The 16,200-nt window shown below is 38.4% G+C and overlaps 1 protein-coding gene across 1 annotated transcript in view; it reads left to right on the top strand.

The window, feature by feature from the left end:
• The first annotated feature begins 1,886 nt into the window (after nt 1–1,886).
• Nucleotides 1,887–16,200, top strand: part of SLC28A3 (solute carrier family 28 member 3) — a 35,831-nt gene continuing 21,517 nt past the window's right edge. Inside the window, exons 1-7 of the mRNA XM_063293111.1 lie at nt 1,887–1,898; nt 4,169–4,258; nt 4,711–4,793; nt 5,608–5,699; nt 8,348–8,537; nt 10,000–10,144; nt 14,472–14,585. Coding sequence (XP_063149181.1) covers nt 1,887–1,898; nt 4,169–4,258; nt 4,711–4,793; nt 5,608–5,699; nt 8,348–8,537; nt 10,000–10,144; nt 14,472–14,585 — 726 coding nt within the window. The remainder of the gene's footprint in view (nt 1,899–4,168; nt 4,259–4,710; nt 4,794–5,607; nt 5,700–8,347; nt 8,538–9,999; nt 10,145–14,471; nt 14,586–16,200) is intronic.

Genomic DNA, 16,200 nt, shown 5'->3' with positions numbered 1-16,200 from the left:
GCCTAGTTGGCCTGTTTTCAAATGTGGAACCTAACTGGAAGATGAAGCTACTGTAGGGAGCATTCACACATGCATTTGTTGTTCAAATCAAATCAAATCAACATCAACATGTGTGAATGATAGCAAACTAGATATGGGCCTTCAGCTCTCATGTCATGGGTTTTAATCAGTAGGAATTACTCCAAGAGTGAATGCTAAAAATGAATTTACTAACGGGGGCAAGATTGGAATAAAACTCCTATGATTTTCTAAGAAGCACTTTTGTGACAAACAAAATTTTGATAGAATAATGGGAACAAATCAGCTATGAATCAGACATATCCCCTCCCGTTCTTCTCAGTAAGATCAGATGGGGAAAAGACCAGAAAGTGAGAAGGATCATGAAAGTGCAGCAGAGCTTTCCTTACTATGCAAGACAAAAACACTCGTTGCAATCTCTTTTGCAAGATGTCCAATTGCAGCTCTTTCCTCTGCAAGATTTGTTGTAGGAAGTTAAAAAAATGCTCTGTTACAAGAAAACTGAGTGCTTGCGTCTATATTGCAAAACTAGCTACTGAAAGGAAAAAGAAAAGGGTTTTGTCTTCCCTAGGTTCAGCAAAATACCTCAGAGGAGGAAATACCACAGGAGTAAGGTAAAGAATATAATCTATGCTCCTTGCAAAAATACAAACAGTTTTTCCTGCAGCTTATAGTTGTATGCCTGCAATCTGAAGGGTGCAATTGCATCTTAAAGTTTGTGGCATGTTAAACCAGTGAGCAAAGGTCTAGGGCTTGTGGTGTGACCTCTTATGTGCGAGTGCTGCTCATTCGTGGCAGAGTTAGGGCAGGCAGACTAAGGGTGTTAAAAAAAATTAAAACACTAATGGAATTTAGGAATTGATTTTTGTGCTTTGCCTGTCTCCTCTACTTCCCTCAAGGAGCAGTATATATGTGTATGTGTGTCCCCATGCATTTTATCTTCAGAACAACTCTGTGAAATGAGTTAAGAGATAATGTTCAAGGACACCCAAGAAGCTTCATGGCTTTGCAGAAATTTGAATCTGGATTTCCCTCAATTTCACAAGTTTAGTATGTATGTATGTATATCCAGAAGCTAAGTTTTTTACCCCTGGGGACTACCTGGACTAGTCCCTGCAGTTCTCTTGCCAAGGTTTTTCAAAAATGGTTTGCCATTGCCTGCTTCCTAGGGCTGAGAGAGAGTGACTGGCCCAAGGCAACCCAGCTGGCTTTGTGCCCAAGGCGGGACTAGAACTTATGGTCTCCCAGGTTCCATCCTGATGCCTTAACCAGTACACCAAATTGGCTCTCATTATTATATCACTAGGATTTATATTTGTTCTTACGTTGCTATTAGAAATAAGTTCAATCAACAAAGGGCTACAGTTATCAGATAGAAGGTAAATTTACAGTCCACAAGACTAGTTTCATTTTAGTACTGTTAAATAAATATATTTAATTCTATTTAATATAGGTACACAAATATCTATGGTTTCTGTTGGCTTTTAAGCTTAATACATTATTTAGCTAAATTCAAAGAGGCACATTTTAAAGCTCTCTTTTATTTTAAAATGTCAGTGTGACTATTTGTACTCAATAGAGGTCAGCTAAACAGCAGCATGTGGCCTGCAGTTTTCGCAGAGGCTCACAGCACCTCTTAAATCGGAGGAGGCGCCCTACACGTCCTCCCAGCACCCCAAGATCTCAGTGGCAAAATGGCCAAACTTCAACCCCTGAGATCATCATTTGGGCCCAATTTTGGCTCTTTAGGGAAGGGGTTAAGGGTGGGAATGGAGCAGGAAGATTCTGGAAGGCAAAGTATCCTCACTTCCACCTCTAAAATTTCAAAGACTCCCCCCACCAAGGGCCCAAATAACCATTTGGGGGGCATGTCGGGAACAGTAGGTTCATGAGATTTAAGGTTGTGATGGGAAGGGTTTGTTCCCAGATGCCTCCCACTGACTCCTATCTTAATATAGTATCTCAGAATAACCTAAACTAAGAACTGGGGAAAAATAATCCAGCACTGCCTTTTTCTCTGATACCACATCACCAAATGGTCTCCTTTGGCCCTCTTGATCCCTGAAATACTGAACCTTTGCTCCTAAGACAATAATGGGTTTCAGATTTTGACTTGTCTGTCCCTTTAACTGAACCCTTTTCACTGTAATAAATTGACTGATCTAGTCTTTACAGTAAACCAGTATACTTAGCTTAGAAAATTAATTAACTGATTTTTGCACATGAATCATGATTGTGAAAGTTGTATAGAGGCTTGGAAAGCTGAGGATGAATCAGTTGACAGGTTATTTTATTTATAAATGGCAATTTAGCCCAGGCAGGGAGACATCTGGAAAAAATGATTTCAAAGAGATTTTCCCTTAATCAATTCACTATAAAGGAGGCTAGGAAATTCCTCTTACAGTTTCCAAGATTCTATATCTACCCCTAACTAGCATTAAAGATATCGTACTAAAACCCATGTTCTTGCTTCCTTGGTCTTGCCCAGCTACTTGGGGCCTGGCAATGATAAATCAGCAGAAACCAGCCAAGCCTGGGTGTTGGTAATTGTTAACGTGTGCTTGCTCAAAACATAAGGCCGCAAATTCTACCTATTTGCTTTCCATTCTGCTTCTCTCTACTCCACCCTTCAAGTCACAATCAGGCTTTGTTCTTCTATGAGAACTTAGAGGTTGTGCCAAAGTTATACACATGAAAACAGAACCTAAAAAGGTTGGGTAATCTTTTGGTGACCAGGAAAAGCACTTAACATTATTGGTTGGGCAGTGATACAGTGTAGATCAGATCATACTGTACCTTTTTTTTCCTTTGGAGTCCTTGGTGCTCTCTGAGCTTGGTTGTTTGCTTGCAGACATTTCATTATCCGACATTTAGTCGGGTAATGAAACATCTGCAAGCAAACAACCAAGTTCAGAGAGCACCAAGGACTCCAAAGTTCAATCCTGAGCTACATATATTCTGTTCTATTTTCTTTGGGTTTTTTTAACTGTTAAGCTAATATTAAGTTTTATGTAATCTCTACCTGTGAGTCATATAAGACTGGACTAGAACAAAACTTGCAAAACTGTCTTTAATTAGAAACACAATATGTAAACAATTCAGCAGATAATGAGTTAACTACAACATGAAATAAATTACCCCAAGCACTGAAAACCAACAGTCCTCCTTTGTCCAAAGTGGGATAAGCAGTTTTTATTTGCAATTTTATGGTAAGCCAGTCTAAATGCTCCTCTGGTTTCTCAAGATACTAAAAGCTTCAATTATTCTTCAGCAGACAATTCCACTCCCAATGACAGCACAATAACAGTAATTGGCAACCTAGAATTTGCAGCTTGAATGGGAACCCCATGATAAAAGCCCATAACTATTATGCACTTTCCTAACAGTTTCCCAACATTCATACTACACCATTTTTTTCTGCCCAGTGAGGTATTCCAGTCTAACAGAGAAACCAAAACATGGGGGTTAAACTTAAGCTATAACTTTTGTATTCGCCATGCCTCAAAATAGCAGGAAACCATGCTGCTGACTTTCAGTGATCATCATGCTGCAAAAATATGAAAATGTGTTGGTGTGGGGGTGGGGAGGGGGGAGTCCAGGAATCACAAAAAGTGGGAGCATGTAGAGACCTAGAATGCAGTTTATCCACCCCTACCCATTCCAACTTTTTTGTTATCACATAGGTTGGAATGCGATCCCCCAACCATTATCTCATTCTGTACACACATACAGTTAAAATAGATTGAATGACTGGAAAGCCTTTTGCCTGCCTTCTTTCATGAAGGCACATGTAGAGAGTAAGGAAGACTACCTTGACAGAGGTATGCAGGAATCACTACCTAGGCAAAAGGGGATGAAACATTTTTAAAGTCCAGAACGAGATAACATTCAGAAAGGGCTCAGGCAGATGCCTGCCTAATTCACTGAACTGTAATGAGGATGAGGAGGATGCACAGCACAATCAGATTTGCAAGGTTCTGTTATTATAGCTTTAGTAACAGTAATTTTAGCTTTCATGTGGAGCTGATTTCCTGGACTGATCTACCTAGTGGGGAGACAGCACAGCAGGATGAATGTCACCCCTGTTGTCCAATGTGCTCACTGAAGTCTATTCATCTCAATTCATGTCATCTTCAAATGTGCCTTGTAGGAAGATCCTGATAATGATTTTCCAAAGACAAATGGTATTGCATTGAGAAACAGAAACTTGGAAGGAAGTAACTCCCTTCATCCTGATGAGGTAAGAGAAAATAGGTTGGTTCATAGATCACATTCAGTCATAATATGGTTTGTTTGTGTTGGCTTTGTGTGCTGAATGGCTGAACATGCCCCTGACAACTCCCTGACTTAACACACAGCAATTTTCTATGGAACTGAGTGTTCATGCTGCAATTGTTGTTGTTTTTACATAAATAGTTGGGGAATTGGAAAGGAGCCAGAATATGATTGTGGCATGGGAAGGAAAGTTATAAACTTCTTGTAACCAAACCCCACCCTTTCAACTGCACATACCTAAAGATTATTAAGGTAACTGAGGTAATGTTGGATGGTGACATAGAGGACAGACTGCTTGAGAGTCATAGGGAACTAGAAGGCCAGTTCTCCCTGTATCTGGCCCTTGAACAAGAATCAATAATTAAAATTATTTAAAAACACAGGATTGGTAAACCGTTTTGTTTTTTCTTCTCCTAGCATGAGACAAACATCAGTATTGACAATGAACCACATGGAAACCAACCTGAATCAAGAGACAACAAGGAACTTGGGTGCAAGGGGTAATAATTTTATTAATCCCTACCCTATCAGTGTCCCCTTCAAGTGAAGTTTTACTGCATTCAGACATGCTGAGTTCAGTATTCAGCTTCAGGGTCCTTTCTGATGTGTAAACAGCAAAGACCTATTCCTCAGATCACTCTGCCGTACATTGCCCCTTTTCTAATAAAGGATTCTATAGAGGGTTGTTCTAACTTATTGGCACATGAAGGTTATTTATTCAAGTTATATCCCACCTTTCCTCTAAGAGCTCAAGGTGGCTTACACTGCATTCTCTCCCCTATTTTTTCTGTAACAACAACCTTTTGGGGTAGGTTGGGTTAAGAGATAGTGACTGGCCCAAAACTCACTTGCTTATGTAGCCAAGGGTGGACTGGAACCTGGGCCTCCTTGATTTCTAACTACCACATGGAAGTCTAAACACAACACATTGGACCTTAAACATTCAGAGATAATGGTCGGCTTCACACATCTCACTAAGCCATGATGTGATTTGCTTGATTTTGGCTTAGCATGATATGTGAATACAACCTTTATGGCTTAGCCATATGTGTAAAATCAAATTACTATAGTTTGTTCATCTAAACGTGGTGGTAAAAACCTTTAATCATTTACTAGGTGAGGTAGACATGGGGGAAAAACATCTAAGATTCCTGTATAATCAATACAGTATGTACTGTACACTGTTAATTATAGTATGTTGGGTATTGCATCACTTATCATACAAAATAATCTTTGTATTTAAGTTACCCTATTTATTTGTTTTGTTTTATTTTATTTTATTATTTTATTTTATTTTACATTTTATCCTTCTAGGAAACTTGCAAGGAAATATGATGAGGCCCTTCAATTTTGCAGGAAACATAAAACTAGAATTCGATACGTAATTTATGGAATACTAATTACAGGTATGTATTGGACATTACAGAAAATAGCCATTTTATGTACAGTTTTAGTCTATATTATATTTTTAAAGTGTGAGACTAATTAGATAAAATAAAATCCATCTCTTGGTTATAAAAAAAAGGCGAAAGGTCCCCTGTGCAAGCACTGAGTCATGTCTGACCCTTTGGGGGGACGCCGCTTTCACATTTTCTTGGCAGACTGTAGTGGGGTGATTTCCCATTGCCTTCCCCAGTTGTCACCTTCCCCAGCAAGCTGGGTACACATTGTACCGACCTCAAAAGGATGGAAGGCTGAGTCGACCCAGTCTAATTACTGCAATGTCCTCTGGCAGTAAGGCTATCTTTGAAAAGGGTCTGTAAGCTCTAATTTATGCAAAACATGTCAGCTACTATAAGGTACAGACCAGTGCAAGAGATATTGGAATTACACAATGCCTATTTTGAAAGGTCTGTATTGTTTGATGATTGCTTTCTGGAGCAATTTAATATGTTAGTGTTAAAATTCTTAAATGCATTACAGCCTAACTACTTGAGGATACAGCCAAATGGCCTTGTTAATGTCTATCCTCCAGTCCTTATGTTAACAGAAATGTAGGCCCACATAAATTGTTCTGTCCTGACTGCTGAGCCTTATTCTGTCTCAGTAGTGAAGCTGATAAGTAGTGCTCTCCTTATAGTTTTAATGCAGGACATATTAAGTAAAGTGATTGGTAGATTCCCCTGACTTGGTTTCTCTTCCCACTGAGCATCACGTGCCAGCAGGAAAAATAACCATTGACTGTTCTCCTAAACATATGATGGGACAGGGTTGGGGAATTTGCAAAGAGTTATTAAGCAGTGGAAAAGCCTGTCTCCTGGAGTCATGGATACTCCATTATTAGAGGTTTTCAAACAAAGTTTGGACATCCATTTGTCCTGGATATTATGAGGATTCTTGCCGTGAACAAAGGATTGGATTAGAAGATCTCCAAGGTCAGGAAATTCTTCCTTATTTTAAGTTTGAATCTCTCTCTGTATAGCTTCAACCCAGTGTCCATGGAAAATATTGTACCAGGGAAGAGGGGAAACCTCCCTTAAAACTGGAAAAATTAAAGACAACTGCCTCAGCTGTGGGTGGAAATGAGACAATGGCAATGTCATGAGGTCATCTCACCATGTTTAGCTGTGGTTAAGGGGACAGGTGGATGAGGCCTGAGGGACTATCTCTTCTGTTACCAACTTCTCCAGCTATTAAGAAGTACAGAAAACTTCTGAAGATGTTCCATTGTTGGAGGCTCATCTATATTACTCCCAGGGTATGGAATGCACTCCTTGGGGAGCTGTATTTGTCCCTGCTTTACAACTAAAGTTGTAGAAATCTCCACATGCAGAATAAGGTCATTCCTAACTATATTCAACAATTAACCAAACTTAGGGACCCCCCCCCAAATCATTAACATTGCTTTTTATAGAATTACAGAGTTCTCATTATTATTCAGTAGGTATACTGTAATTGAACCTTACAACAAGCTTCAAGTTCCCTTTCAAAGGTTTCAATTTCCCCTAGTCCTCCTTACCTTATCTCTAGACTTTAGCCAGGACTTTAAACATTAACAAATTTGTTATTTCTATTTTAACTGAATTAATTTCCATACACACACACACACAATTTTCATTAATTGAATGAAATTACATTAATTACATCTGATTTAAGATGTAAGGTGCTTTGAGTATTCAGTTTGAGTACAAAGACAATATATAAATTCAGTAAATTGAATAAACTACTGTTGTTAGCTAGCCGTTTAAAATTATCTAGGAAATTGCATAGGTTATATACTCCACATAAACTGGAGTATTTTAATATTTATTTTTCAAAAATAAAAAGTGAGGCTGCTGATCATTAGACCTTGCAGATGACAAGTACACATCATACCAACAAAAATAACAAGTATGGGTCTAAAAATCAAGATATATTTCTTTCTAATTTTATAAATAATGTAAATCCACGCACGGCCATCCTTGAAGGCCAGCTAGGGCAGATTTGCAAGATACTTTGAGAAGAGTATTGGCAAGCAAAATCAATGGGAACTTCATGATTTGCTTAACGACCATGTGGTTTGTTTAACACTCACAGTGATTCACTTAATGACCCCTGCAAAAAAGGTCGTGAAATCAGGTCAGATTCACTTAATGACCACTTTGCTTAGCAACCAAAATTCCAGTCCCAGTGGTGGTCATTAAGAAAGGACTACCAAATCCATGACAATCTTTCTCATTCTGTTCTTCCAAACCAGAAATTTCCCTTTTTGCCCAGTTAAAACATACCATAAAAGGGAAAGGAGAAAAAAATGAACAAAAGTAAGTGTGGCTACAATGTCAGAAGAAGTCAGAAGCCAGTTCTCTGACACTGGTGGATGTGGTGTGTGATTAGATGGTATAAAAAGGCTAGGTTTATATAGGCACCTCTCTTATAAAAACATCTAATAATTTCCAGAGGGATAGTCAGCACGACACAGAATTCATTAGTTTCAAAGAATAAGCATTTCTGTTTAATACTGACGATCTGAAAATTTCAGGTCACTTTTGCAGTTTTGTTTCAGGAAAAAAACAGGAGACACAGACATGGCGTATGCAATGGGCATCTGACATGATCATGCTTGTTTCCATTACAGCTTATCTGGCAATGGTGATTGCAGCCTGCATCTTGAATTTTCACAGAGCTTTGGCTCTCTTCATACTCACTCTCCTAGCCATTTTTTTCATCTGTTGGGACTTTTTGATAGCCAGATATGAGGGTAAAATCGCAGAATCACTTTCTCCTTTTGGAAGATTTCTCAAAGCTCAATGGTTTTGGCTGAAATGGTAACTAACCAAGTTTCCTTTTCTTTAAAGAGCAAAGATGTGATTATGAAGTTATTTGTGGTCTTCAGTATATACAGTATAATGTTATATAATGCTGTAAATGATGTTGCATTCCCTCCTATCTACTAAAAAATAAGAGGACTTTGGGATATTAACTCATGATAAAATTTCAGTTTCCTTTGTCCTAATTAAGTACAATTCAGCATCTTTGTAAGGCATGTACTATAAACACATGTGGCTGTGTTTTCAACAAGACTTTGGCAACAATTAGCAGATGAAAACATTTAGCCTGGTGTCAGTTAATGCATCATTAAACAGATTGTATAGGAGTAGTAGCAAAGCAATCCAGTTTAATCATAACTATTTAATTGTAACCTTTGTGTGGGGGAAAGATTGAGTATTCTTAAACATTTATTGGAGCTAAATTAGCAGGACAACATCACTGTATAATCACATGTTACTGAAAGCCTATGTCAGACAAAATGTCAGTGGTTGTTTGATAGAACCATATGCAGCTTAAACTTCATCAGCTTCAATTAGTTACAAGAGCCCAAAGTGTATACTGTACCCTTACATTGGTATTTTAAGTGCATTCAGTTGGTTTCTTGACTTTCTGAAAAAATGCCTTGCAGCTAAAACCTTATCAACAGCATTATCCAATTCAAATACCAGAATGGATATATATTTGGTAAAGTTCATACCTTTTCCTTCACCTGCAGCAATGGATGGAGCTAAAGTAAGTGGTGCCAAAAAAGGATGGTACCACTGTTCTATGTCTTTCTGGCAACCTTTTTTCCTCCTGGCATCCATTTTACTATTTTGAAATTAGGTTTAGTCCATCTCTTGACTAAAGCAATCCCTTAGTCTGCATTTTAATGACAATTAGAGGGCAGAAGTAAATTCAGAAGGTTGTGTTCTCCCTATTAATGGGAGTCAAATTACTTTTCTTTCTTTCTTTCTTTCTTTCTTTCTTTCTTTCTTTCTTTCTTTCTATCAAGCAAAACTAAAAACACAGAATAAAAAAGAAGCAAAGAGAAAAAAACTTATTACTTGTCAGATTTATACTGCCATGTTGTTGTTAAGAATACACACACGAGAAACAATCCAGAAACTTGAGGAAGTAGAGATTACTTAAATCTCTAATGGCTTTTTACAAGAAACCAGCTTTCATCATCAACTGCAGCCACTGACAACTTCTCAAATTGAAGTCAGTACTACCTATTTGACCTGCTAAAAGTTTGACAACCAGCTGTTTTTACAGTCCAAGACCAATACAAGCAAGTTATAAACTGTCCGATGGGAAGAAATATATGGATAGTGTGTGTTTAATTATAAATAATTGTGAGAGAGTGTGGTACTGGAATAGCCTAAATCAGAAAAAAAATAAGATGAATAGTCTAAAACAAGGTTATGAACTTTCCCATAAGTCATTCATTGCATTGTTTGAATACCTTTTCTCTAGGGTAGTGTGGATCATCTTAATTGTTGCTGCTGTGTGCTGGTTAATCTTTGATACTGCCAAGCAAGGAACCAATCAGCTCATTTCCTTTGGTGGGCTTATCATGTATATTCTCTTGATGCTGATCTTCTCCAAATACCCAACTAAAGTGAGTGTTCACAATATTCCATATATTCATATTCATATTCATATATATATATTACCTTTCATTTAATGTCTAGTTGCAATGCACTGAGTAGACTCCTGATGACATACCTTATTCACTACCTTTTATTTGTGTCTTTGTTTTACTTAGTTCAGCTTTTCCCAACTGTATGTCCTCCAGATATGTCAGGATAACAACTCCCAAAATTCCCATATAGCATTGCGTTTGGGAATTCTAGGAAGTATAATTCCAACACACATAAAGGATATTAAAGAGTCCCTCCAGTGGGAGGAGATGGGCGGTGACAGATTTGATAAATACATACATACATACATACATACATACATACATACATACATACTAGATTGGGAATGTTGGGTTGGACTAAACTATATTTAAAAAATCAGCATTCAAAAAAGGGCAGAAAATATTTGTGAGAAATAGTCGCTCAATTCTTTCTGCCCTTTGCACCTCCTCCACAATACCTCTGTCCAAGCCAATGTTCTAAGATGGCCCAGGTTTCCACTTGATACATGCTTCCAAAGCTAGTGGCCAAGAGCATCTGTTCAAGTCTAATATGTATATCATGTCCTTTAAAGCTGTTTTTCCTACATGACTCTTTCTCAATTGCAAGGTAGACCTTGGCAGGAAGGAATATATAAAACAGAAATTTAAAGTTATCATCATAATTCTTATTCTACCTGTGACCAAACTTAGACTTTGTTTTTTAAAAGGATATCACCCTGGTCCACCCAATGCTTTGTGGCAAGTTGGCTGGCATCCATGCAGGATTGCTGGATTTTTTAACATCTGGGTGGCTGAGTGAATGGCTCCAGCTGATTCCAGCAGAAAATTACTGTATATAGTTGACCCAGATTCTCGGATATGCAGCCTAACTCTGGAGTTACATTGGTTACAAATCCCACTTCATGCTGGATAATTCTCTGTTTGAAGGCATTCTCTATTTCAGGACTGAGACAATGATCAGTTGAGACAGTTGTTTTGTTTTTTCAGGGCTAAGCCTACCTGAAGGCCTGTACACTTCATTACTTCTTATCTTCTTAAAGGTTGGCAGAAAAAATGCCACTAAAGTTCATTAATTTGTTGAAGAATTTCAGCAACACAGTCCCCTCTCTGTTTAAAGGGCTGCTAGTCCAAATCTGTTCAAAGATAAACAGCCATAAGACTAGGAACAGTCTTAAATTGCCCATCAACAGTACTGGAGAGACACAGAAGAAGCAGCGGTCCCTTGGGCACACTTCTCTCTGCTATACTGAGATTTGTTTATTTTTTGTAATGTTTATCATTTTTGATCTGGCACCTGTGCATTTACATTAGCATATCCAAATACAGTGTAAATCTGCATCTCTTTCTGGGTTATGCAGTTCCTTCTTGTGGGGTGGTGAGAAAGTAGCAACCCTATTAAGAGACAAACAAAGAGAAAGACATGAGGCAGAATGAAGAATGTAGAGATTTGCCGGTATATGCAGGAATGCTAGGCTGTATATTTAATAAAGTCCCATCTTGCTTGCTTTTTATTGCTTTGCTTCTTTGAGCAAAATGAATGTCTGTTCTAAATCACCTAGGCTACATAATATGAGAAGAATGTGATTTTATTACCAGAAAATCCAGTTTGCTTTTTCTGCCCTGGCTTTCATAACTAAGACAAGGCTTTCCTTTAAGTCATTTTCATATTCACTTCCTTGGTTCACTTGTCTCAGCCAGCTGTTTCCAAAGCCTTTAAAGAAGCTGCCTTCTATCTCAGGAAATACAGAGTGTAGCAAGGATTTTCAGAGAGACACTAATTCTGATAACCTGGCCCCAAGCAACACTTCAATTTCTGGGGAAAATGACTGGATTGATGTTTTCCCCAGAACCTGCTTACGGCATGGCCAGCAACAGAAAGGAACATTTATGAGCCCTTCATCTACAGTATATTCTTCCATACATCTTCCTTGCCCCTGCTTGGCCAGTTTTACGACAGTTAAGATGAGCACAGATAGAGCCTCACCTGATGCTATTCTTTAGAAAACTGAGCATCCTTATATAGGGGAGGGGGTGGAAAACCAATCAAGGGAAAGACTGTTCAGACTGGACACTTCATATAGTTAAATAAACAAACAAACCATGGAGTTTACAGTGTCAAATTCTTCCAGGAGACCGTACCTGAAAGGTGCAAGCTTACCCAAAACAAAAAACAAAACCACAGATATTCTGCAACATACTGTACAGTGATTCATTTCTAATTGAGCTTTGAATTAAAAGCACCATTTCAAGGCTGCAGGTGGTTTTCCAGTTAACTATAATCCTGTGTAGGTGGTTAAATAGTGTGGAAATGAATTTTAAAAAGAGGGGATAAAAGACGATTCTTGTTGGACCCGTCCTGACATTCATTTCAAGTTGGAAAGAACTTAGGTTGGGATGTTTTCTGCATACAAGTATATTCTAGTCATTCTTTGTGGAGTTTTCATTTTTGCAAGATACAGCCTGCCTGCTAAATTCCTGCTGTGCTGGCTGTCTGTTTGTGTGTCAGTTATCCCAGTGCTTGGATGATCAGTCAAAAGCCTATCCCCTGATTCTCCTCAGTTTTAACAAAACTAAATCTCCCACATAGTCTTCTAAAAAACTGTAGGGAGTAGATTCCAAACCTAATAGAGGGATGCCTTCTGACCTCCCTGTGATTTAAGCAGAGTTAAGCCTTGTGCACAAATTCTGAATGGATACTGCATGTTGGAGTAACTGTAGTGTCGCCTTTTTCTCCTCCCTCTTTCTGGTGTCCATTTGTCCAGTATGAACATCTCCACAAGGCTAATATTTTATACTAATGATGCCAAAAGCTTCATTAGTTAATGTCTGCTGTTCAAGGCACAAAAGCTAGCAGAGGTATATTCCACCCACCCACCCTGGATCAGACTCTCTTAAGATAACAGTTCTTAGTCTATCCTCTTTTATACTACCGTAAATATGTAAAGAAAAGCAGAAGTATCTGAACATAAGAAGTTCCAATACTCAGAAATTGTTCAAGAATAATTAAACATAGCATTATGGAAGGGGGGTATTCCAGATTTAACTCACAGTAATTTACCCATCTAATTGCACTCTTTTTGAAAATTACCTGCAGAGTTGAATTTGAGAACATAATTAAATTTCAGATAGTTCTTGCTTACCAACCACTCATTGAGCAACCATTCAAAGTTACAATGGTGCTGAAAAAGGAGAGTCACAACCAGTCCTCGAAGTTGCACCCATCACATTCTCCCCATGGTCACATGATTGTAATTCAAGCGCTTTGCAACCAGCATGCGTTTACGATGGTCGCAACGTCCCACGATCGTGTGATCGTTATTTGCGACCTTCATGGCCAACTTCTGACAAGCAAAGTCAATGAGGAAGTCAGAAGTTGTCAGGAGCACTGATGGTGAGCAGGATGGGGCCCCTTTCCAGGGGGGAAAACACATGCATAGTACTGAGGAGTTAAGCAGCCATTCAAAGAGACACAGATCAGACCCGCCTTGACATTTGGGGTTTATCTGTCTGGGTTTTTCCCATGCTTCTTCAGTTTGTTAGGATTTTCTGTCTTATGTAGCAGTAATAAACTCTAGAGACCTATTCCTCATCTCAGCGTGGTTCCTGACTGTTAGGACAGAAGTCAGGGTCATATGACGTTGTGCTTAATGACCTGCAGTGATTCACTTAACAACCACAACTCTCATTGTAAGTTGGCACGGTCACGTGATGTTTCATTTAGCAGCAGAGTTGCTAGTCCCAATTGTGGTCAGTAAGTGAGACTACCTTTACACTCAATAAGTGAAATTTACAACAAACATTGTAGTGTATTCCTATCTTTTGTTGCAAAACTTTTCCCCCAGGGTTCCAGGCCACTAAACTCTCCTTTCCTCCAGGTTATTATAAACTATAATGCAGCCTTTTCCAGTACTTTCCAGAAGTGTGGATCATCCGGAATTCCTTAGCCAGCATGGCCTTTACCAATAATTTTGGAATTAAAGCCCACACACTTGAAAGGCATTCAGATTGGGGAAAGTTGCTGGAAGAAAATCAAACAGGATTTGATGCATAACATTTTTGTCTTACTTTTACATTTACTGCAATAATTTTTTTTAAAAAAATCCCCCACCTCTTTTGCAAGCATATATGTGGTTGGAAGAAATATGCAAACATATTTCTTCCAAACGCATATATATTTTCCCTTCATTTCAGTGGTACTTATTTGGAATCACCATCTGCATTTACTGCTGTATTAGGTGCAATATTGTCAAATTCATCCTGTTTTTAAATCTAATGGTTTTGTTTTGCTTTTTGTTTTGCCTAGGTTGTATGGAGACCAGTAATCTGGGGGATTGCAATGCAGTTTGTTCTTGGACTTATTACCTTGAGGACCAAAGCAGGATTTGATGCATTCAATTGGCTTGGTAAGCAAGTGCAGGTAAGTGCTGAATAAAGGCAAACATATTCTTAATCTTTGTGACAAGAAATCAGCTATATGCATATTGGAGTGGAAGGGTACTTGGAATGTGTGCCTTGGTGCCTGCAGTTTTTACTCAAGCATTTGCGCCTCTGCTTAAAGGGCCTTTGGTAAGTAGCCCTACTTGAAATGCTGATGAATTTTGCCAGAAGTCAAGATAAATAAATTCAGGCTAGACAGATAATTGGTCTGACTGAGCAAAATAGTAGCTATAATATTTTGCTAACATCGCATTCCTGTGCATGTACACTTATAACTAAATTCTGAATTCTGATTTCATACGGACAAATTCCCAAGAAAATTTAAGGCAATTCTCTGCTTCAAAAAATATCAGGGGAATAAATTTCTCTAAATTAAAGGGTTTGTAATTAAACCTGCAATGGGCAATTTGATTTGACTGTGTGCATTTTAAATTATAAATCAGTTAATGCTGCATGTAGAAAAGCACTTATGAAGCAATAAATGTAATTTTAAAAATAATCCTTTCTAATCATAAAAAAAGGGTAGAGATGAGCAGACTTTATCTTCATAAAGAAATATCCTAAAAGTACAGTCCCCTTCTTTAATCAATTTAAAGCCATACAGTTTGTAAAAGAGCACTTTCAATCACCACTTAGAGCTGAGCTTGCCTACTAGGTTAAGTAATGGTTTACTTAAGAAACCATATTTGGCTGGGTTCACAGATAGCATTAAGCTAAAACAACATGATGGATAGCTGGCAAACCAAAGAAGCAAGAATCACACAGATTTCACAAAGACATTAATCATGTGGGTTGAAAACTGTAAGCATACATTCCTAGGCTGACTTATAGTGAGTTAAATAAGGTGGAATCTCTTTGACAGACTTGCTTCCCATGGCTCTTATATCTGGGCTGTGTTGTCCTTCTTATAGTTTCTCACAACCAAACACATTGATTGGGTCACGTTCACTTGAAAAACCCACAATGTTATATTAAAACATTGTTCTATTTAACAATGCTATTGGGTTACAGTGCTATCCTCCGGTTCTTCAGCCAGCATAAAAATGTTCCAGCGTCAATTGTGCTGCCCACATTGTTTAACTGCCACAGGAACAAAGCCAGAAACCTATGCTGTCCCTACTGTTTTAATATGGGACATGTTAAGGAAGCCAATTGGTGAATTCCCCAGTTGGATCTCCCCTCTCACTAAACATTGCTTGCCAGTGGGAAAACAGTCACCTATTACTCTCCCTATAGTGGCATAGGGAAGGGATGGACAAATATAGGTGGGAATGCATGTTTAGCTACTTGTCAGATTGTCCAACCAGCAGGTCTTCAGGGCATACATAGTTCAGCTATTTCTGAGCACAGATTTAGTGTTCTTCTGGTGGGGGGGAGGGAAGATACTCAAAAGTAGCCTGGATGATGGATCACAGGCATAGAAGAGGGATAGGGGATAAAGCAGGAGGGAGCAACTGATAACAGATGAGCTCTATGACCTGATGGTTAATCACACACATATGGCCATAAGAACAGCAGTTGTGATTGACCTGCACATAATAAAAGCAGTCCTCATCATGGCAACTAATGGCATCACATTGGAATGGAATAGAGAA

This window comes from Candoia aspera, chromosome 2 (genome assembly GCF_035149785.1).
Source record: "Candoia aspera isolate rCanAsp1 chromosome 2, rCanAsp1.hap2, whole genome shotgun sequence".
In the NCBI taxonomy this organism is placed as follows: domain Eukaryota; kingdom Metazoa; phylum Chordata; class Lepidosauria; order Squamata; family Boidae; genus Candoia; species Candoia aspera.
Note: the sequence above shows the minus strand (reverse complement) of the source record. Positions and strands in the feature narration are given on the sequence as shown.